Source organism: Rhinopithecus roxellana, chromosome 12 (assembly GCF_007565055.1).
Source record: "Rhinopithecus roxellana isolate Shanxi Qingling chromosome 12, ASM756505v1, whole genome shotgun sequence".
NCBI classification, from domain to species: Eukaryota; Metazoa; Chordata; class Mammalia; order Primates; family Cercopithecidae; genus Rhinopithecus; species Rhinopithecus roxellana.
The window spans coordinates 105,226,619-105,248,765 of record NC_044560.1 but is presented as its reverse complement, the minus strand read 5'-3'; the positions used below and the strand labels follow the sequence as shown (position 1 = coordinate 105,248,765).

The 22,147-nt window shown below is 57.1% G+C and overlaps 2 protein-coding genes across 8 annotated transcripts in view; one reads left to right on the top strand and one right to left on the bottom strand.

The window, feature by feature from the left end:
- Window positions 1-12,970, top strand: part of ERCC2 (ERCC excision repair 2, TFIIH core complex helicase subunit) — a 21,482-nt gene extending 8,512 nt beyond the window's left edge. For 3 of the 6 annotated variants that reach the window (XM_030913160.1, XM_030913159.1, XM_010377489.2), the window contains 12 exons: window positions 1,537-1,655; window positions 5,187-5,256; window positions 5,343-5,412; window positions 5,516-5,617; window positions 7,136-7,199; window positions 8,011-8,132; window positions 9,575-9,667; window positions 9,751-9,823; window positions 10,088-10,158; window positions 10,254-10,397; window positions 10,560-10,703; window positions 11,147-12,970. In XM_030913160.1, the coding sequence (XP_030769020.1) occupies window positions 1,537-1,655; window positions 5,187-5,256; window positions 5,343-5,412; window positions 5,516-5,617; window positions 7,136-7,199; window positions 8,011-8,132; window positions 9,575-9,667; window positions 9,751-9,823; window positions 10,088-10,158; window positions 10,254-10,397; window positions 10,560-10,703; window positions 11,147-11,239 (1,165 nt within the window). In that variant the 3' untranslated portion in view covers window positions 11,240-12,970. Of the gene's footprint in view, window positions 1-1,536; window positions 1,656-5,186; window positions 5,257-5,342; window positions 5,413-5,515; window positions 5,618-7,135; window positions 7,200-8,010; window positions 8,134-9,574; window positions 9,668-9,750; window positions 9,824-10,087; window positions 10,159-10,253; window positions 10,398-10,559; window positions 10,704-11,146 lie in introns of those variants that run through there. The other 3 variants (XR_004052167.1, XM_030913161.1, XM_030913162.1) reach the window with 3 other exon arrangements.
- Window positions 11,419-22,147, bottom strand: KLC3 (kinesin light chain 3). Of its 2 annotated transcripts, XM_010377488.2 has the most exons (13): window positions 22,047-22,147; window positions 16,671-16,936; window positions 15,695-15,925; window positions 15,270-15,339; window positions 14,626-14,845; window positions 14,048-14,135; window positions 13,871-13,972; window positions 13,205-13,378; window positions 12,349-12,439; window positions 12,234-12,271; window positions 12,039-12,145; window positions 11,791-11,854; window positions 11,419-11,551 (listed from the first exon to the last, which is right to left on the bottom strand). In XM_010377488.2, the coding sequence occupies exons 2-13, from the start codon at window positions 16,926-16,928 to the stop codon at window positions 11,480-11,482; spliced, it is 1,515 nt and encodes a 504-aa protein (XP_010375790.1). In that variant the 5' UTR covers window positions 16,929-16,936; window positions 22,047-22,147; the 3' UTR covers window positions 11,419-11,479. The 2 variants fall into 2 exon arrangements, with proteins under 2 accessions (XP_010375790.1, XP_030769023.1); XM_030913163.1 differs by lacking the exon at window positions 22,047-22,147 and having other exon boundaries at window positions 16,671-16,953.

Sequence of the window (22,147 nt, the reverse complement as noted above, 5' to 3'; positions counted from 1 at the left end):
GATAGAAGGGGGCTTTTCCTTTGCTGCTTTGGGTAACTCATGGGTCTTCTCTAAACTGCAGTTTTCTCCTTTGTAAAACGGCCAAGGAGTCGGATCTTTACTTCACAGGGTTCTGTGGTGGTTAATGAGAGAGCAGCGAAGCCAGTCAGCTACCCTGTCCTGAGCACTAAGGAGGAGCTAAGCCCTTTATGTTCCTTACCTCAATTGTACCCCCAGTACAGCATCCCCACCCTGCACATGAGGACACTGGGGCTCCCAGAGGGGAAGCCTTTGCCCAGAGCCGCACAGCACTGTGCCCAGTAGTTGGGGCTTGAAGCCAGGCCTGTGGGCTCCAAAGGCCCTGGCTGCCCTGCCTCTGTGGGTGAGGCCACCTTCCGTGTGGGTTTGCCCATCTTCCCCAGAATTGGAGACTTGTGAGGGCAAAGAGGGGATCTCGGTCACTCAATACACATTCCCCAAGTGCCTGCTCCATGCTGGGGACACAGCCGTAGAGGCTCCATGGCCCAGTGTAGGGGACAGACTCATCCCCAGCTAGCGACCAGCCAGGGTAGGCACCTGGGGTTAGAGGAGACAGGCTGGGAGGGCTGAAGTGTGGGAGGCAGGTTTGCAAGTGTGACTGCCCGCCTGGCTTTAAAGCCAGCTGCTCCATGACTCGTCCCCGGGGCTGAGAGCCTCAGCGCTGCCTGTGTGCAGTTGTGGCCGAGTGGCCCTGTGTGTCCCATGCGTGAGTATCCGTGGGACTCTGCGGGATGTGGGTGATGACTGCATTCCTCTGTGAGCCCATGGGGTTCCGACACTGTCTGTGTCCCCGCAGGTGCATGAGAGACAGTGGGAGAGGTTCTGGATGTGAATGCGTGACTATGTGGCCATGCAGGATTAATGCCATGACTGGGGGATTCTGGGTGTGATAATGAGTCTGTTGTTTTGATCAGAACCCACTTAGGGCCGGGTGCAGTGGCTCGCACCTGTCATCCCAGCACTTTGGGAGGCCGAGGTGGGCGGATCACCAGGTCAGAAGTTCGAGACCAGCCTGGCCAACATAGTGAAACCCCCGTCTCTACTAAAAGTATAAAAATTAGCTGAGCGTGGTGGGCATCGTAATCCCAGCTACTCGGGAGTCTGAGGCAGGAGAATTGTTTGAACCCGGGAGGTGGAGGTTGCAGTGAGCCGAGATGGCGCCAGTGCACTCCAGCCTGGATGACAGGGTGAGAGTCCGTCTGAAAAAGAAAAAGAGAAGAAAAAAAACCCACTTAGGAGGTCGTGCTAGCAGGTATGACAAGTGACCACATGACTCTGGGGTGTCTGATTATTGCTCTGTCTGTGTCATCGTGCAGCAGTGGCTGTGTGTGACATGCAGATGTATAGCGTGGGGGTGCACGTTTCCAAAACAGGCCCACTGCCCGCCCTCACCGAGTGCCCATTGTCTGGGGAGACAGGCACGTGACTGCCATGATGGCGGAGGCAGGGCTGCTGGTCCTGTTCATGCTTCCATCTGACCCTGACCCTGACCCTGACCCTGCCTCTCCTCCCCACCAGATTCTGTGCTGAACGCTTGCGGTCCCTGCTGCACACCCTGGAGATCACCGACCTTGCTGACTTCTCCCCGCTCACCCTCCTTGCTAACTTTGCCACCCTTGTCAGCACCTACGCCAAAGGTAAGCTCACCTTTTTCTATCCCTGCTGGGCCTCCTAGGAGCTGGAATCAGGGTTGCAGCAGAGTCTAGAGGGTTGTTGGCAGGAACTTGGACACACAGGGCTTTGCGGGGCTTGGCTTGGAAGTGTGGGCTCTATTTTGAAGGCAGTGGGGAGCTGTAGATAGTTCTTGAGTAAGCCTTGTGCTCAGATTTACATTTTCACAGACTTCCTCGGGCTGCAGAGTGGAGAAGGATGGCGTGGGCAGTGGTAAGGGATGAGGCCAGAGAAGCTCTATGGGGTCAGCTGACACTAGAGGGCATGGTAATGAGTTGATCATTTTGCTCCTGTGGGCACTGGAAAGCCATGGTAGGTTCTAGCAAGCAAGGTGCCAGGTCAGATTTGTGCTTTTTTTTTTTTTTCTGAGACGGAGTCTCACTCTGTTGCCAGGCTGGAGTGCAGTGGTGTGATCTTGGCTCACTGCAGCCTGTACCTCTTGGGTTCAAGCAATTCTCCTGCCTCAGCCTCCCCAGTATCTGGGACTACAGGCGCATGCCACTACGCCCAGCTAATTTTTGTATTTTTAATAGAGATGGGGTTTCACCATGTTGGCCAGGATGGTCTTGATCGCCTGACCTCATGATCCACCCACCTTGGCCTCCCAAAACGCAGCGAGTCACTGCGCCCAGCCCAGATTTGTGCTTTGGAAAGACTTCTTCTGGGTGCCGGAGGTGGTGGCTCATGCCTGTAATCCCAGCACTTTGGGATGGTGAGGTAGGCAGATGACCTGAGGTCAGGAGTTTGAGACTGGCCTGGTCAACATGGCAAAACCCCATCTTTACTAAAAATACAAAAATTAGCCGGGGGCCGGACATGGTGGCTCACGCCCGTAATCCCAGCAGTTTGGGGGGCCGAGGTGGGCAGATCACTTGAGGTCAGGAGTTTGAGACCAGCCTGACCAACATGGTAAAACCCTGTCTTTACTAAAAATACAAAAATTTGCCAGGTGTGGTAGCGGGCTCCTGTAGTCCCAGCTACTTGAGAGGCTGAGGCAAGAGAATTGCTTGATCCCAGGAGGCAGAGGTTACAGTGAGCCAAGATTGTGGCACTGCACTCCAGCCTGGGCAACAGAGCAAGACTTGGTCTCAAAAAAAAAAAAAAAAAAAAAAAATAGGCTGGGCGTAGTGGCTCATGACTGTAATTCCAGCACTTTGGGAGGCCCAGGTGGGTGGATCACCCGAGGTCAGGAGTTTGAGACCAGCCTGACCAATATGGTGAAACCCCATCTCTACTAAAAATACAAAAATTAGCTGGATGTGGTGGTGCATGCCTGTAGTTCCAACTACTCAGGAGGCTGAGACAGGAGAATTGCTTGAACCCAGGAGGCGGAGGTTGCAGTGAGCTGAGATCGCACCAGCTGCACTCTAGCCTGGGCGAAAACAAGAGTCCATCTCAAAAAAGAAGAAAGAAAGATTTCTTCTGGCAGGGATTAGAGGCAGGAGACTGGGTGGCAGGCAGGGACCTGAGCAGGAGGGGAGGGGCCTTGGCCAGGATGTGGCCATGGTGAGAGAGAAAGGTATGGTTTGGAGAGAGATGTGGGAGGTAGAGGCTGGGATGTGGGGAGCATGGTGTCTGGGTTTTGGGACCTGGGACAAGAGGGGTACAGGCTGATGTTCAGATTTTCAGGTTGCGAGAGAGGGCCATCATTCTGGAGGCTTTATGGGCCAGTGTTCCCTCCCCGTCCTCAGCGTGAAGCTCACCAGGGGTTCAGTCTGCCTCCTGGGGGTTTATCCTGTACCCAGGAAACCAGATCAGGCCTCATGTCCTGCGGCAGGGCCTGACAGGAGGATGGAGATCTCGGCCCCTGCCCCGGGGCTGGGTAGCGAGGCCTGCTGGCTGCTGCTTCTGCCTCTGTCTCTCTGTCCCACCCCATCTTCCATCCCTGCCTTTGTCGTTCTCTATCCACTGTTTCCCAACTGCCAACACCTCATGTTCTTTCACCTGGAGCATCCTTCCTCATCTTCCTCATCCCCCAGCCACCTCCCCCTCATCCTTAGGTTCTCAGCTTAGTAGAGATGTCTCCTTCTCCAGGAAACCCTCCCTGACCCCCAGGCTGAGTCAGGCCCCTCCTCTGGGCACCTCTGTCCCAGCACTGCCCACTGTCAGTCATTCCTGTCTGAGGACAAGTCTGTCTCCTGCTGGACTGCGAACCCATGCAAGCAGCGGCAAGGCTGGCTTGGTCACCACTGTGTCCCCAGCACAGACAACTTGATTTTTTTTCACTGCGTGAAACTGAATATATAAATTCATTCATTCATTTATTTCTTCAACAAGCGGGCCAGGCTCAGCACTGTGGAAGCAGCAGGAACCAAAAAAGATCTCATTCCTAACCCCCCAGAACTTACATTCCAGAGGGGAAAACCAGTAACAAAGATGCAGTCAAATAAACAAGGAAATAATTCCAGAAAGTGGCAGTTATCATGAAGAAAAAAAAAAAAATGTTGTTGCATTGGAATATGTCTGCATAGAAAAGGTGGCTGGGGAGGGCCTTTCGGAGGGGTTGACTTTTGAGCAGTCTCAGATGACCAAATGGAGCCACCTCGGGAGGTTTTCCAGGCCACATGGGACCAGCAAGTGTAAACATGCCGGGGGGACTGAGCCTGCTGATTTTTGAAGGTCAGGCACCAGGCCACTGGAGGCATGTGGGGGCCATGGGAGGCTTCTGCAGGGGGCGGAGGTGATATGGCCGGGCTCAGGTTTCCATAGGGTCCCTCTGGCTGCCGTGACATGAGCAGGGGATGATGGGTCCAGGCAGGAGGTGATGGTGGCTGGCCCCAGGTGGGGTCGGGGGCAGTGGTCAGATTGCAGGTAGGTTTTGGAGGCAGAGCTGCCTGGCTTTGCTGATGGCTTAGGTAGAAAGGTCGTGGGAGGCCAGGCGCAGTGACTCATACTTATAATCCCGGCACTTTGGGAGCCTGAGGCGGGCGGATCACTGGAGGTCCCCCATCTCTACTAAAAATACAAAAATTAGCTGGGTGTGTTGTAGGGGGGGTGTACCTGTAACCCCAGCTACTCAAGAGGCTGAGGCAGGATAATCAATCACTTGAACCCGGGAGGCAGAGCTTGCAGTGAGCTGAGATCGCGCCACTGCACTCTAGCCTGGGCTACAGAGCGAGACTCCATGTCAAAAAACAAAAACAAGGGTCCTGGGAGAAAGCTTAAGGCTCTGGCTCCTGGCTTTGGTGTGGGTGCTGGGGGGGCCCTGCAGTACTGGGAGAGTGATCAGTGGGCGGGGCTGTGGCGCTCTCTACTTGGGATCCTTCGTGAAAGTTTGCACAGGTGTGGGCCCTGTGGAGAGGCAGAAAGACTGGGGTGTATTTTAGACTCAGATGCCTAGTTTGGGGCTTAAGCAGCTCATGTTTGGTCCCATTCACTCCCAGGCAGTATGGGATGGAGACTGGGGTGAAGCAAGGGAGCGGGAGAGGGAATGGCTGAGTGGGTGCCACTGTGGCTGTAGTGGGGGAATCTCACCCATCCTTGCCTGCCCTCTGCAGGCTTCACCATCATCATCGAGCCCTTTGATGACAGAACCCCAACCATTGCCAACCCCATCCTGCACTTCAGGTGGGACCCTGCCCGGTGGGGGTGTGACTGCACTGTGGGTCAGGGGCCCAGCCCTCCGGGCCCTCACCGCCCTCATCTCTCTCCAGCTGCATGGACGCCTCGCTGGCCATCAAACCTGTATTCGAGCGCTTCCAGTCTGTCATCATCACGTCTGGGGTGAGGACCCTTCTCCTGTTCCTCCCAGTCCCTGGCCTCCCTCCATGGGCCTCCTGGTCTCTGCCCAGTCCTGCTGAGATCCCTCCCACTGTCCCCCCTACAGACACTGTCCCCGCTGGACATCTACCCCAAGATCCTGGACTTCCACCCCGTCACCATGGCAACCTTCACCATGACACTGGCCAGGGTCTGCCTCTGCCCTATGGTGAGTGGGAGAGGCTGGGGCTGGGACTGGGAGGGGAGGTGGGAGCAAGGGGCCGCCCCCCTTCCATGGCTTCCCCCACTGCTCAGGCAGGAGAGTTTTACATTGAAGAGGCCGGGTGTGGGACTCAGACAGACTTAGGCTTGATTCTGCTTCTCCGTGGGTACAACTCTCAAGCCTCAGTTTTCTCATCTGTGAAATAGGAATGTATCCTCCCTGATCTCCCAGGGCGGTTGAGAGGATTGAGAGAACTGGGGTAAAACACTTAGGTAGCCCAGGGTCTGGCACAGGTAGGCACTTAGCATCTTGGTTAACGTGGCTTTGCCGGGTACGTGGTCTGGCTGTGACCCAGGTAAGTGGGCCTTGCTGTCCATCTCCATCTCTGTAACATGTGCATGTCAACATGGGCCCTCAGTCCCTTATCTGAAGTCCCAAGGCTGGTTTTTTGTTTTGAGACAGACTCTTGCTCTGTTGCCCAGGCTGGAGTGCAGTGGCACGGATCTCAGCTCACTGCAACCTCCGCCTCCTGGATTCAAGTGATTCTCCTGCTTTAGCCTCCTGAGTAGCTGAGATTACAGGCATGTGCCACGGCGCCCGGCTAAATTTTGTATTTTTAGTAGAGACAGGGTTTCACCATGTTGGCCAGGCTGGTCTCAAGTGATCTGCCCACCTGGTCCTCCCAAAGTGCTGGGATTACAGGTGTGAGCCACTGCACGCGGCCATTTGTTTTGGAATTCAGAATTTTCCAGCCTTTAGAGACAAGGCATATGCTGTGTGGTGTGTGATGTCCCCAGTGGGGTCTGGGTGGCTCCCCCGAGTCAAACTCCTATTTTGGCAGTAAAAGATTTGGAAGCATCACATTAAGGAGTAAGGCCTCTGCAGAGAGACTCAGGGCAGGGCAGGTTTTGCTACTTAATGAGTTTGTGCCCAACTGGAAAAAGAAATGTGTTCAGAGCTTTTGGCTTTTGGAGTTGCCTGTCAGAGGTTGTGGACCAGTAATGACCACCCACTGCATGGTGGTTGTGTGAGGTTGCCGGCTGGCGGGGATGCCCACCGGCATAGTGAGGGGTGTTCTTCGGGATCCGGCTGGCCTGGGGCCTGGGGCTGGCTAGAGTGTAGCTGCTGGTGGAGAGTGTGGACAGACTTGGGTCCAGTTCCATCTTTGCCACCTATTTGCTGTGTGACCTTGGGCAGGCAACTCACCTTTTCTGAGGCCAGGTCATTTGTGCAATGCAGATAACAGGGTAGCTGAGGGTTCATTCAATGACATTGTGTTTATAAAGTTTAGAGCAGACTGGGTGTGGTGGCTCACTCCTGTAATCCCAGCACTTTGGGAGGCCAAGATGGGACGGTCGCTTGAGGCCAGATGTTCAAGACCAGACTGGGCAACATGGTGACACCCTGTCTCTATTTAAAAAAAAAAAAAAAAAAGCTTAGAACAGCACCAGCAGGTGGTCAGCACTCACACGCTGGAGCAGTTGCTGCTGCCTCGCTTATCATGACCTCTGTTGCTCTCTTCAGATCATCGGCCGTGGCAATGACCAGGTGGCCATCAGCTCCAAATTTGAGACCCGGGAGGATATTGGTATGCTGCCAGTGGGGCTGGTTTCTGTGGGTTCCAACAGGGAGGTGTATCTGTCAGATGGGCTGAGTCACGCTGCTGTAACAAATATCCCTGGCCTTAGTTGCTTAGCCCAGAGCTTCCTTCTTGCCCATGGGACACGTCCACTGTGAGCTGGTAGGGGGCCTGCCCTGTGTCTCCTCACCTGGGAACCTCCACCGCTGGGTGCGTCAGAGGCAGCATGATGTGACAGGTGGGATCACAGTGGTCACAGTGAATTGTGCACTGGTTCCTAAGGGTGCTCCCCTGGAAGTGACACATGGCCTTTTTTTGAGACAGAGTCTTGCTCTGTTACCTAGGCTGGAGTGCAGTGGCATGATCTCGGCTCACTGCAACCTCTGCCTTGTGGGTTCAAGCAGTTCTCATGCCTCAGCCTCCCAAGTAGCTGGGATTACAGGCGTCTGCCACCACGCCAGGCTAATGTTTGTATTTTTAGTAGAGATGGGGTTTTGCCATGTTGGCCAGGCTGATCTCAAACTCCCGACCTCAGATGATCCACCCACCTCGACCTCCCAAAGTGCTGGGATTACAGGCGTGAGCCACCGCACCTGGCCTCTTCTGCACTGATTTCATTGGCCATGGCAAATTACATAGCCAGGTGTGACTTCAGGAAGTGGCAAGGAGGGTCCTCAAACACGCCTGGGAGGAGGAGGAAGGGGATGTGTGTGAATAGCCTGACAGCCAGCCTCAGTGGGGTTTCCAGAAACTCCTAGTTCGAAGACAGAAGGGGGGAGGAACTGAGCCAGGAGAGGGCCTAACCTCTGACCCCTCGCAGCTGTGATCCGGAACTATGGGAACCTCCTGCTGGAGATGTCCGCTGTGGTCCCTGATGGCATCGTGGCCTTCTTCACCAGCTACCAGTACATGGAGAGCACCGTGGCCTCCTGGTATGAGCAGGTATACCTGGCCACCCCCTCCCTGCACTTATTCTCCTCAGCCCCTGGCACTGCAGGAGGGGAGTCACCTGCTCTCCTCAGCCCCTGGCAATGCACTGCTGTGTCAGCTTCATTCCTCTTACCCTCTGATGGTGACAGGTGTCCTGTATGACAGGAGAGTGCATGCAGCATGTAGGAATGGGGTGTAAGCAGCACACACTCTATGCCCCGCCCCCAGTACATCAGGCTGAGAACACAGACATAAGCCCCAATGTGGGCCCCTCCCTCAGAGGAGTACCCTGTGGCAGAGTCACCCCCACCTTCTAGGTTCCTTGCTCCTCTGCTGCTCTTTGGGGCTACCCCATCCCTGTGATCCTCCAGCACAGATGGCCTGGTGGGGAGGCCCAGGTAGCAGGTGTGACTCTATCTAGGTTACAGGAAGGTTCTAGAGAATCAAGGCTGGACTGGGACTCGGCAAAGCCTCTCAAGGGTCTGCAGGAGCCCCTTCAGGGAAGTAGGCAGAGGAGGTTGTGGGGCATTCTGGAAACAGGGCTCACCACAGCCAGGCCCTGGGTGGGAGGGGAGGCCACTCTGCACTTTGTGCCTCTGAGCACACCATGGCCAGGCTCTCAGGAGTGGGTGAAAGCACTTTGGGGCGAGGTGAGTGAACTTGGCTAATCCAAGTATTGGAATGGCACTCATGGGAGGCAGGAACCTCATCCTCACAGCCAGGACATTGGCCTTGTGCTTCAATAGGTGGCTTCTACACGGCGGAAAGGTGATCCAGTCCCCACAGCCCAGGTGCCTTTTGTGTCCTATTTAAGACACCTTTGCCTACCCCAAGGTCATGAAGAGAGGCTGCTGTATTTCCTTCTAGGAGCTTGTGGTTTTAGCTTTCACATCTAGGTCTATGAGGTACTTCAAATTCATCTTTCTTTATGGTGTAAGGTAGGGGGTCAAGGTTCATTTTTTGGTTCCATTTGGAAATCCACTTGCTCCAGTAAAACTTCTCCCCACTGAACTGCACAGGTGGCTGTGTGTTTCTGAACTCTCCATTTTGTCCCACTGGTCTGTGTCTGTCCTTGCGCTGGCTCTACACTGTCTGTATTGTAGTGTCACATGGGAATTCTCACAGCAGCCTCTGCTTGACTCTGCCTGCCTCACAGTCAGTCCCTCCACCAGTCGCTGGCAGGGGATGGGGTGCCCTGATTGGCCACCCCCTTGGGCCACATACCTGCCCCACTTATCCAGCAGTGATTGGTTCCCCACCCAGATCACTAAGTTCCCCCCGAAGAAGTAAGGTTGGACAATTCCACCCTCCCTCCCCACATCTCAGATGAGCCAGCTGAGGCCCAGAGAAATGGTGATGTAGGAGTCCCCGGGAGAGTTGGATATAACCAGGATGGCCGTGCCCTGAACCCACCCTCTGCCACCCCCACCCTGACCTCCCTGGGTCCTCCCCAGGGGATCCTTGAGAACATCCAGAGGAACAAGCTGCTCTTTATTGAGACCCAGGATGGTGCCGAAACCAGTGTCGCCCTGGAGAAGTACCAGGAGGTGGGTGTGTGAGGCCAGCGTGGAGGGGGTGGGGAGGTGGCTCCAAGGAGTGATCCAACTTGCATCTTGCTTCCCCACCTCAGGCCTGTGAGAATGGACGCGGGGCCATCCTGCTGTCAGTGGCCCGGGGCAAAGTGTCTGAGGGAATCGACTTTGGTGAGTGGACTCGCTCTTCCTCCCCAGGTGTCTTCCCAGAGCTCTCCGAACACCTGCCCGCTCTGCTGTCTGCTCCCGCGGGGGACCACCCACCCACAGCCTGGGTGCACAGAGGGACCCTCCCCTCCCCTCTGTCCCTAGGCACCCGGCGGGAGCACACCCTCTCTCTCCCACTCAGACACAGCATCCTGGGGCGTGTGAGGCTGTCCCTGTCCCACCAGCCACACTTGTAACTCCCCTCGACCCCTCTCCTCTGCCCACCAGTGCACCACTACGGGCGGGCCGTCATCATGTTTGGCGTCCCCTATGTCTACACACAGAGTCGCATTCTCAAGGTGAGTAGCTCTGGCTCCCAGAAGTCCCAAAGTGTTAGGGCCAGGGGAGGGATGGCTCCCCCACCTCCCCAGCTCCTCATCCTTCGTTTCTGCAGGCACGGCTGGAATACCTGCGGGACCAGTTCCAGATTCGTGAGAATGACTTTCTCACCTTCGATGCCATGCGCCACGCGGCCCAGTGTGTGGGTCGGGCCATCAGGGGCAAGACGGACTACGGCCTCATGGTCTTTGCCGACAAGGTGCAGGTTCAGGGGTGCCCCTGTGCTCCCACCCCAGCCTCCGAGAACCAGGCTATTTGCCCGTTCATTTCCCAGATGGGGGGTGTCACAGGGTGGAGGGTGGCCCACGCTCCCCAACTCGGGTCCTGACGTTCTCTCCCTGGCCTGCGCTTCTGCCCACAGCGGTTTGCCCGTGGGGACAAGCGGGGGAAACTGCCCCGCTGGATCCAGGAGCACCTCACAGATGCCAACCTCAACCTGACTGTGGATGAGGGTGTCCAGGTGGCCAAGTACTTCCTGCGGCAGATGGCACAGCCCTTCCACCGGGTGAGGCCTGCATCCCCCTCCCAGCATCCTCCCAGGCTAAGCTCCTCCTCCAGAAAGGCCCCTTGGATTCTCCCCAACCCCAGCTTGTCCTCCTGCCCTCTACAGAGAGAAGTTTATTGTGCATCTACATGCCGGGCTCTGGGGGGTAGGGGGAGATTCAAGGGGCCACAGATGCCAGCAGGTGGCCCAGGCAAGGCGGGGTGAGGAGGTACCAGGCATTGAGACTGTGCTGGCCTGGGGAAAGCCCGTCCTCTGACTCCCTGGCTGGCTCTTATGTTGACAGGAATGTCTGTGGATTATACTGACACCTCCAAATTCAAACATCCTGGGCCTCATGTCTCAGACCCCTAATGCCCATCAGGGGTGGGTGGTCAGGGAAGTACAGCAGCTGCCTAGGCCCCTTCCTGACAGTGCCCCCCCTTACTTTCCTCTGTTCTCTGCAGGAGGATCAGCTGGGCCTGTCCTTGCTCAGCCTGGAGCAGCTGGAATCAGAGGAGACGCTGCAGAGGATAGAGCAGATTGCTCAGCAGCTCTGAGCGGGGTGGGCAGGGCCATAAATGGTTCCTGGTGACTCCTGAGTCTTGCCTGGCCCTGGGTCCCAGCAGCTCTGAGGCTGCAGCAGGAGTGGTGCTGGAAGGTCTTATGAACTCAGGTGACATTCCTCACTGTCACATCCACAGCCTTTAATCACAGAAGAGGGCAGGGGGCGTCTAAGAGATGATAGACCCCTCCCGCACTGTTCCCGAGAAGCTGAGGCCAACACAGGTCACTGGATGTTAGCGGGGGCTCAGGTCCTGGGTGCTGGCGCTGAGGGTCCGAGGGGCCTTGTCCATGTGCCAGCTGGGGAACTGGAGACAGGCACAGGGGATGGTTGGAGGGGCAGGTGCCACGTCCAGCCTGGCAGCCCACTGTCTACCCATCTGACCTCTACCACAAGTAAAACCCATCTTTGCTCCTGTCCTGGGTCTCTTCCAACACCAACCCACCACCTGCTGACTCCGATGCTGGCCCAACTGCCCTGCTTTTGCCTTATCTCTGCACCTACCCACATGGCCCCACTCCATTTTTGACCCAGGTGTCCCCTCACCTGAGTCCCAGGAGCCCTTGGGCCATCCACGTTCAGTGTGTTGAGCGACATGGCTCTCTTCATTCTGCAAAGGGGGCAGCAGGGAAGAAACGAGTGAATCCAGGATGGAGCTTTCCAGCACAGGATTTGATCTGTGTGTATCACAGGGGAGATGGGAGCCATGGAAGGTTCTTGAGCAGGAGGGGGTGGGGGGTGGGCTATGAATTCTGCTGATGTCAGGGCTCTTTGCCGACCTGATCAACACTCACCCGGCTGCCCCCACCGCCCCCTCGCCTCGGAGACGGGAGACCAGCTTCTCACTTCCTCGCCGGATAGACTCGCGGATTTTAGAGAGTGAGCTGCTGCGGCGAAGGGCCTGGGGAGGGGCAGGGATGCTGCTCAGTCCCCCGAGCCCATGCAGTCCCCACGCCTTCCCCAGGAACCGAAGCACAGCCCATCCTCACCTGTTCCGTGTCACCAGCTGTGCCTGTGTTGGGGGCACCTAGGGGAAAGATGGGGGACACTGAAATGGGGACATAGAGAAGCCACCAGGAGGGCAGGCAGGGGCTAGGGGCTCACCGAGAGGGGCAGGTAGATCCTCCTTGTGGAGGATTTCTTTGTACAGCTCTTCCGCTTGTTGGTACTTGTTCTGTTTCAGGTAGGCTGAGGCCTGCGGAGAAGGGAGTGTCTTGGGTGATCTTGGCTCTAGTCTGGGAACTTTTCAGACCCCAGTTCCCAACACTGCCTCCAGTCCCACTTTTTTTTTTTTTTTTTTTGTAGAGACAGGGTCTTGGTATGTTGCCCAGGCTGGTCTTGAACTCCTGGCCTCAAGTGATCCTCCTGCCTTGGCCTCCCAAAGTGCTGGGGTTATAGGCGTGAGCCACCACGCCTGGGCCCAGTCCCACTTTCTAATGTGCTGACCTGGCCGTATCCCTCCCCTGCCTAAAGCCTTGCCCTGGGGCAGAGTGGGTTTGGAGCTCCGTCCTACCTCCTGCCTGGGGGATGGAGGGCAGGCAACCTGTTTCTGAGCCTGCCTGCTCTGCTTTGGGCTGGTGGCATGGCCTCTGTGCCTCAGTCTTCTTACATGCAAAGTAGAGCGACAGCTCCCACCTCATAGGGACACTGTAAAAACTAGTGATGTGGGGACCGGGCTAAGAGGGGAGCCGGCCACAGTGAGCTCAATAAATGTCTGCTGCTGCCATCTGCGCCTGCCAGCTTCCCCTTCACTGACTGTCCTCTGGGTGCCGTGGACTTAACACATTTCCTGATTCCGTGTTCTGTGCTGAGCCAGCTCCTGTGTCTGATGGGACACTTGCTCCAAGGGCCCTGCCTCGGGGGGACCCTCCCCCATGGTGCGCACCCTGTATCCAACCAATGGGTGCCGCCCCAGGGCAGGACCCTCCCCTCCGGGCCCACTTAGCCCCAGGGGCCTCACCAGGTTGTTCTTGGTCTTGGCCACGTTGGGGTCATGGGGCCCGCCCAGGGCCTCATAGATGCTCAGGGCCCGGGCGTAGTGCCGCTCCACGTCCTCAAACTTGCCCTGGTTCTGGCACAGCAGGGCCAGGTTGTTGAGCTGCTTGGCCACATCTGGGTGGTCAGCACCCAGGACCTGGGGGCCAGGGGTCACAAGTCAGAGGCGTCATACAGGATTGGTGGGACACGTGACATCACTTCTGTATGGTGGTCACAAGTTAGGGATTACAGGGCCAAAGCAGAGTGATCTGAGAGGTTGGGGGCTGGGGCACAAGTGACACCGTCGAGCAGGATTACTGAGGTCAGAGGCCATGGTGATCCAGAAACTCGCAGGGCACCAGGTGAGATGGGTAGGTCAGGGCTGGGCTTGTGCCAGTGGCCATGAGGGGTTGGAAAGGCTGTGGGGGGACCCAGTTGGGGGGTAGCATGTGAGGTAAGGCAAGAGGTCAGAGTCAGGGTCAAGACCAAACTGGGATCTCAGAAGGTCAAGGGTGATGGGTTGGGCTCCAATTGGGGTCTCCAAGTACCAAACGCAAGGGGCCCGAGGATCAGGGTCATGATGTAAGTACTCAGGATCCACGGAGAGGGCTACAAGGGGTTCCTCGGGGTTGGGTAAGGGGGATGGGACCTTCTCTCGGATCTCCAAAGCGCGCTGGCACAGGGGCTCTGCCTCCCGGTAACGCCCGCGCTTCCCATAGAGGACGGCCAAGTTGTTGAGTGTGGCAGCCACCTGTGGGGTTAGGGGAGACACAGGTCAGGGATGGGCAGGCACGGCCCCACTTCGTCTCCCTGGGGCCCCACTCACCGCAGGGTGCTCGGGGCCCAGTGTCTGCTCTCGGATCTGCAGGGCATCATGGAGGAGGTCTGTGGCTTCTTTGTACTTGTTCTGGTCTCTGTGGGGAAGCCAAGGGATGGCAGGGGTTAGCCGGGGGTTGGGGCAGCTGCAGCCACAGGGGCTGGGCTGACCCTGGCAGGCCCAGGGAACCTGGCTGAACCAAGCATGGGTGGCACCCTTTGGGGGTCTTTTGTGGGCCCCTCCATACCTTCCAGTTCTCTAACACCAGGCCCTGTATCCCCAGACCTCTGCCAAGCCTCTAACCACCCCAGTTATCTTGCCTGCTCTGTTGGGGTCCCTGGTGTCTGTGCTCTGACTCCTCTCTGCCTGGCTCAGTGCCCCTGCACCCCCCCCCCCAGATCCCTGGCCCACTCCCTCTTTGCCGTTCTTATAGCAGGAGGCTTCCCTTCCTTTCCCATTCTGGCTGTCCCCTCCTCTGACCTCCCCAGGTGCTCCATGGTGGCAGAGGGGGCACCAGGGTCCCACCACTTGCACCCAATGGGTCCCTGCCGTGCCTGCCCCCTGCCATGGCCGGCCGCAGCTCTCACCGGTACACCAGCGCCAGGATGTTGAGCATGGTGGCCACGTCAGGGTGGCAGTGGCCCGAGCTGCGCTCCAAGTCCTCCAAGGCCTGGCGGCACAGGGGCACCGCCACCTCATAGCGGCCCTGCCCCGCGTACTGGATCACGAGGTTATGCAGGGTCCGAAGGCGAGCAGGGATCTCATAGCCACCCTGCTGAGCTGCTGCTGCTCCTGCGGCCTCAGGACCTGGGTGGGGCGGGGTGGGCTCTGGGTCACTGCAAGCCTCCTAAGCCTCCTGCCCCTCCATCCTCGCACGAGGAGACACACGCCCCAGACTGCCTAACTGGCCCCTGGGACTATGGGCCCCCATGTTAACTTCTGAGATTGTAGTCACTATCATCTAACCAGCTGGTGGGATGCATCCTGGCCTCAGGACAGGTACATGGCGGCCTACCTGCCCTGCAAGATGTGCCTACGGGGCCTGCCGGGCTCATGGCAGCTACCCTGTCTTCGCAGCTCCCAGCCTCACCTGCCCACTGTCACATTCAGGGTCCTCCTGACCCTGCCCTCACCTCCCCATCCCTGCTCAGAGACTTTGGGGTCCTGCAGCTCAGAGCCCCCTCCCCACCCTGGCCCACCATCATCTGTGGCATGTACTCCTGACACCCACCTTTCCTCTCCTCCTCCTCGCTGGGGAACAAGGAGGCCAGGCTGTCTCGGCGAGGCGGGGACTCAGACTGCTGCAGGGACAGGAAAGTGGGGGGCCGGGGGAGTGGGGGCTTGTTTCAGAGACTGGAGCCCTGGATCTATCTCAGGGTTTGAGGGAGATGGTGATCATGAGTGTCAGGGGCCCCCTGGGGGACTGGCGAGGCCTGGGGGCTTCGGGGAGCAGTTAGTGGGGGCGTCTACGGAAGTTCTGGTGGGTCTGGGGGCTCTGTGGAGGGTTGGGGGACTGGGATTCTAAGGAGGGACTGTGGGATTCTAAGGAGGGACTATGGGATTCTAAGGAGGGACTGTGGGATTCTAAGGAGGGTCTGGGGAACTGTGGGGCTCTGTGAAGGGCCCAGCACCCCCACCTTGCCCTGCCCATGGCACCTGGGTCTCCGTGGGCGGGTCGTACTGTCGCAGCTGCCCCAGGAACTCCAGGTGGCGCTTCTCCTCCTCCAACTGGGCCACGGCCTCCTCGCTGGCCCGAAGCCGCCGCTGCGTCTCCTCCAGTTCCTCCCGCAGCCACACGTTCTCCTGGGCCAGCCGCCGGGCCTGGGAGCGCAGCCGCTGCTTCTCTGCCTCCAGTGCACCCACATGTGCTGACAAGGCCAGCAGCACCTGCCCAGGGTGGGGGTCCCAAGTCGAGGTTGGTTCCTACCCTGCCAGCCAGCCCCTGACCCAGCCCAGACCTTGAATCAGGCTGCTGCACCCCACTACTATGCACGACACTCCCAGATTCTGCAGAGACTCCACCAACGTGGCTCCACTGCCCTCAGAGACTCTGAGGGGCCCCTCTGATTTTACCCCCGAAGTTGCCCTAGGACCCACAGTTTACTGAAGAATGCCATCTGGTTCAGGGGTCCCTGTCACATACAAGGACCCCCTAGAACTGCCAAGGGACTCCATCTCTGGCCTGGAGCCTCACCTTCCCAGGCCTCATTCCCCTAGGCCTCCGCCTGCCCCAGATGTGCCTTTCTGCCATACTTGTTTTTGTTGTTTTTTGAAACAGTCTCTCTCTGTCGCCCAGACTGGAGTGGAATGGCACGATCTCCACTCACTGCAACCTCCACCTCCCAGGTTCAAGTGATTCTCATGCCTCAGCCTCCCAAGTAGCTGGGATTACAGGAGCCCTCATGCCCAGCTCATTTTTGTATTTTTAGTAGAGATGGGGTTTCGCCATGTTGGTCAGGCTGGTCTTGAACTCCTGACTTCAAGTGATCTGCCCACCTCAGCCTCCCAAAGTGTGCCCCTCAGCAATAGTGAACCCCTCTCCCAGCCCCCTGCATACCTGTCCCCCTCATACCTGGCCCTCCCTCCGCCCTCAGTTAATCCTCTCCCAGTTCCCCAGCTGGCCCCCTCATACCTGGGCCTCGCCCAGCCCCAGCTCGATGGCCTCCAGCGAGTGGCTCACCACCTGCTGCTTTTCCTCCAGCATCTCCAAGCCAGTTGCCGGGCCCTGTCCCGCCAGGGCCTCTGCCAGGTGCCCAGCCAGGCCACGGTGCTCTGCCCGCAGCGCCTCCAGCCCCTGGACCACTTGCCGCGTCTGCCGTACCAGCTCCTCAGGGCTCAGGCGCTCTGGGCCCAGCCCCGCACTTCCGGGAGCTGCCACCTGCACAGACATTGCTGCTCCTGGGGGGCAACGGTGAGGGGTTTGGGGAATCATGGCCCAGGCCAGTCAGTTGGCCCCCACCCTCTATTCCCATAATGGCCATCAGGACCCCTAACTTCTCCCCATCTTGGCTCTTCCCTGCTCCACCCATCCTGGCCAGCCCTCTGCCTCCACACCCTCTCCATCCCAGTCTCCACACCCATCCCAGCCAGCTCTCATCTGGAACAGTCTAGTCTACCTTCGTCTGTCCTCCCATCCCAGGGTTCTGCCCTGAGGACAGTTCCCAAATCCTATGTGTAATTAACCAAGAGAAGGCAAACAGCTAGGCTGGGGTCCCCCATTTGCTCTCAGCTCACCTGGCCACCTTCCCCACCCCAAGGCCCCTGGATCCCCTGGCCCAGAGCTCCCGGTCGGCCGTGTGACCTGGGACCAGAGGCACCCTCCTCTGCCAGACGAGTGGGGCGGGGCGTGTGGAGGCGGCAGCCTCTGCGTGAGCTCATTCTTAGGGTGTTTTTGTTGGGAACAAGTCAGACCACTGGGGGTGGGTGCGGTGGGAGGAGAGGGCTGAGGGGCCAGGGCCCGCAGAAGCCCAGGAGGCCTCTAGGCTGGGGGGAATGAGGACGGGGCCATGTGTTGGCTCCCAGGCAGCAGATGGACCCTGGAGGAACAGGGGCTCTGCCCTCCTCCATCAGACAGGCTCAGCCAGCCCAGGGCCTGTCGGGACACACGTGTGATAGGTGTGGTCCAGGGATGTCACACTGGCCATGTGACAGCTGAGAGTCTGAAGCCCAGCTCATAGTGGGCGGGGGCCCCCCCCTCTATGGGACTTCATGCGGTTGTATGTGGGTGACAAGGTCACAGAAACTTAGCTGGTGGTGCCCCTGGGGTCCTCACAGACACACAAACACACTCCTCAGAAACACACCTCACACACCCGCACCCTCCCTTCTTAAAGACACAATGCAACATACACATTTTCCTCTCCAAAATACAATTTGACACACACATGCACTCTCCCTTCTCTCCAATACAACATGGGGCCAGGTGTAGTGGCTCACGCCTGTAATCCCAGCACTTTGGGAGGCCGAGGCAGGCAGATGACTTGAAGCCAGGAGTTTGAGACTAGCCTGGCCAACATAATGAAACCCCGTCTCTACTACAAATAAAAAAAATAAAAAATAAAAATTAACCGGGGTGGTGGCACATGCCTGTAGTCCGAGCTACTTGGGAGGCTGAGGCAGGAGGATTGCTTGAACCCGGGAGGTGGAGGTTGCAGTAAGCCAAGGTCACGCCACTGTAATCCAGCCTGGGTGACAGAGTGAGACTCCATTAAAAAAAAAAAAAAAAAAAAAAAAACCCACGATACACACACGCACCCTCCCAGAAATACAGTGACACACACACACACACTTCCGCATTAGAAACACAATGTAGGCCGGGTGCGGTGGCTCACACCTGTACTCCCAGCACTTTGGGATTTTGGCTGAGGCAGGAGGATCAGCTGAGCCCAAGAGTTCAAGACCAGCCTGGGAAACATAGCAAGACCCCGTCTCTATAAAAAAAATTTAAAAATTAGCCAGGTGTGAGGCCGGGCACGGTGGCTCAAGCCTGTAATCCCAGCACTTTGGGAGGCCGAGACAGGCGGATCACGAGGTCAGGAGATTGAGACCATCCTGGCTAACACGGTGAAACCCCGTCTCTACTAAAAAATACAAAAAACTAGCCGGGCGAGGTGGCGGGCACTTGTAGTCCCAGCTACTTGGGAGTCTGAGGCAGGAGAATGGCGTAAACCCGGAAGGCGGAGCTTGCAATGAGCTGAGATCTGGCCACTGCACTCCAGCCTGGGCGACAGAGCCAGACTCCGTCTCAAAAAAAAAAAAAAAAAAAATTAGCCAGGTGTGGTGGTGGTGTTCCTGGAGGCTGAAGTAGAAGGATCACTTGAACCCAGGAGGTTGAAGGTGCAGTGAGCCATGATAGTGCCACTGCACTCAGCCTGGGCGAGAGAGTGAGACCCAGTCTAGAAAGAAAGAAAGAAGGAAAGAAAGGGAAGGGAAGGGGGAAGGGAACGGAATGGGGAAGGGGAGGGGAGGGGAGGGAAGGGGGAAGGGGAGGGGAGGGGAGGGAAGGGGGAAGGGGAGGGGAGGGGAGGGAAGGGGGAAGGGGAGGGGAGGGGAGGGGAAGGGAAGGGAGGGGAGGGGAGGCAACATAATATACATTCTTCTCTTAGAAATAACAACATGGACTTGCTTTCTCCTATTAAATATACAATTCAATACAAATACCTACATTTTCCTTTTAGAAATACAACCTAAGACAACACACCAACTCAGGCGCACACATACACTATTCTTTCAAAAACAATCTGTATACAATCCCCTTCTGCAAATCCCACCTAACACACAGGTATATTCTCTTAGAAATAAAAACCAAGCCTGGGCACAGTGGCTCACATCTGTAATCCCAGCACTTTGGGAGGCCGAGGTGGGTGGATCAGTTGAGGTCAGGAGTTTGAGACTAGCCTGGCCAACATGGTGAAACCCCGGCTCTACTAAAAATACAAAAGTAGCCAGGTGTGGTGGTATGCGTCTGTAGTCCCAGCTACTCAGGAGGCTGAGGCACGAGAATCGCTTGAACCCGAGAGGCAGAGGTTGCAGTGAGCCAAGATTACACCACCACACTCCAGTCTGGGCGACAGAGCGAGACTCCGTCTCAAAAAAAAAAAAAAAAAAAAAAAAAAAAAAAAAGAGAGGAAAAGCCAACCCACGCAGAAACTAACTCTGTCTCTCCCACTCCCCAAATCACTCACATTCAGACCATCTCCTTGCACTTGACCGTGACACTCATTGTCCCCTGAACTCATACAACCCAACTCCCCACAATGTGCCCAACGCACCTCCAGATGCACACACTCCCAGGATTCACTGTGGATCCCTCACCAGTTTCCCCACTTCCTCTTCCTCCCCCTCCAGGCCTGGCCAGCAGGGACTCCCACACCTACACGCCATGCACTCATGAATACTTGGATTCAGTAGGAACAGACAGCTGTGAATAGGCATAGAGGGATGCCACGTTTTTGCACGCTTCACTTGAGCCACTGCATCCACCATAGGCAGCCCAGCGGTTTCTGCACAGGTTGCACACGCACAATCACATACAGTAAGGGTCCTGTACATTTTGTGCACCACAGACTTGATCATTTTTTAAAAAACTAAACTATGCCCAGCTAATTTTTGGGTTTTTTTTGTAGAGATGGGGTATCACCATGTTTCCCAGGCTAGTCTAGGACTCCTGGGTTCAAGCAATCCCCTCACCTCAGTCTCCCAAAGTGTTGAGATTACAAGTATGAGCCACTGCACCCAGCCAATCTCTATGTGCATGTGTATGTCACACCATACCTAGTCTCACACCTCACTCACAAACATCATAAATGGTTGAACTCACAACCACACAGGCTCATCAAGAGTCATCCTGACAACCACAACCATTCTTCACACAATTTTGCCGATGTAACAACCTCCCTCCATAATCTCAGACACAGCCTTACACACACCACTCCACAGCCAGATGGACAACCACAGCAACAAACACGGCTTAACCACAGCCATCCAGCACTCGGGCTGTGTCCCAGACACACAGCAGCTCCCAGACTCACACAGAGCCCCGGGTGCAAAACCGCACAGCTGATAATCATAGGCACAGTCTCACACACCGATCCCAGGTGCTGACCCCCTTTTCCATCTGGTCATCTGCTCAGAGGTGCACTCCACCTAAATGTCCGCATCTCCACTCCTGTCTCCCACACTACACAGCCCCACAACAAACTCTCCATTGCACACCACTGCCAGCCACGGCATCAGTGCAGGTCACACACCCTCCAGTTCCTCTCTCCACACACACACACACGGCTTTACACACCTCCACACCTCACTCATCCAACCCCGAGGTTCCACACACACCGTCCCATGAAACACTCCCGCTTCTGGACACAGTTCCGCCCAGCCCCATACATCATCAGTGACAATCAAAAGTCAATCATAAGGGCCGGCGCGGTGGCTCAAGCCTGTAATCCCAGCACTTTGGGAGGCCAAGACGGGTGGATCACGAGGTCAGGAGATCGAGACCATCCTGACTAACACGGTGAAACCCCGTCTCTACTAAAAAATACAAAAAACTAGCCGGGCGAGGTGGTGGGCGCCTGTAGTCCCAGCTACTTGGGAGGCTGAGGCAGGAGAATGGCATAAACACGGGAGGCGGAGCTTGCGGTGAGATGAGATCCGGCCACTGCACTCCAGCCCGGGTGACAGAGCAAGACTCCGTCTCAAAAAAAAAAAAAAAAAGTCAATCATAGTCACCTATCACTGATCCAGTGCCACACACTGTCCACCACACACACACACCCCCCCAACAGGCAGAAAGACAACCACAGCTGCACAACCTCTTGGTCAACATTCACACCTAATCCTACAACCAGTTCCACTCCCTGCCATAAACACAGCCACACACACAGCCACACACATGCACATCAGGCCAAGCAGAAAGTTGACTACAGTCGCACTCGCTCTTAGTCATAGACATAAAGTGCTACTGACAATCCGATTCTACACATACACCATTCCCGTCAGAGGTCGCCCACATTTTCACATTGCTGAAGGTGTCACATCGTACACACAGTCGCATCACAGGGTTACACGGAGGACAGTCGCTTTCACCCTCATACCCACAGCCTGACACACTTTCTTGCACACACACAAAGCCTCACACACACAGGCAGGCAGGAGGCTCCCATCGTGGCCCAGCCCCGCAAACCGCACCACCTTTCCCTGGCCGGCCCAGCCCTGCGCACCAGGCTTACCCGCCGTCACAAGGGCCCCCTCCTCCCTCCCTCCCCCTAGGCCACGCCCCGTCCTCGCTGTTTACCTGCACTGGGGTGGGGGGGCGCGCGGCCCCAGCCAGGCCTCCAGACCCCAGAGAGCCCCAGGACGGGCCAGAGGGTATCTGGGAGCCCCAAGGCCCTTCCCCGTCGCAAGACAAGCGGGCCCAGGGTTGCTCCAGGCCCCATCCTCACCCTTCGCTCCCGCCCCCCATCATCGCGGCTCTCCGAGAGTCCCGCGCCCCACTCCCGGCGCCCACCTGACCACGGGCGGCTCCAGGCTCCGCTTCACCCCACTGCGCTCGGTCGCGTCCCGCAGGCCAGGCACACCCAGCCGCTCCCGCTGCGCCGGGCGTCTGGG

What these genes read in the sequence shown, in the direction of transcription:
- KLC3 (XM_010377488.2), bottom strand. Translation starts at nt 16,928, where the DNA reads ATGTCTGTGCAGGTGGCAGCTCCCGGAAGTGCGGGGCTGGGCCCAGAG. An exon ending in ACCCGCCCACGGAGACCCAG is followed by an intron (nt 15,340 to 15,694) that starts GTGCCATGGGCA and finishes CTGTCCCTGCAG; the next exon opens with CAGTCTGAGTCCCCGCCTCG. An exon ending in GGATCTACCTGCCCCTCTCG is followed by an intron (nt 12,272 to 12,348) that starts GTGAGCCCCTAG and finishes TCTTTCCCCTAG; the next exon opens with GTGCCCCCAACACAGGCACA.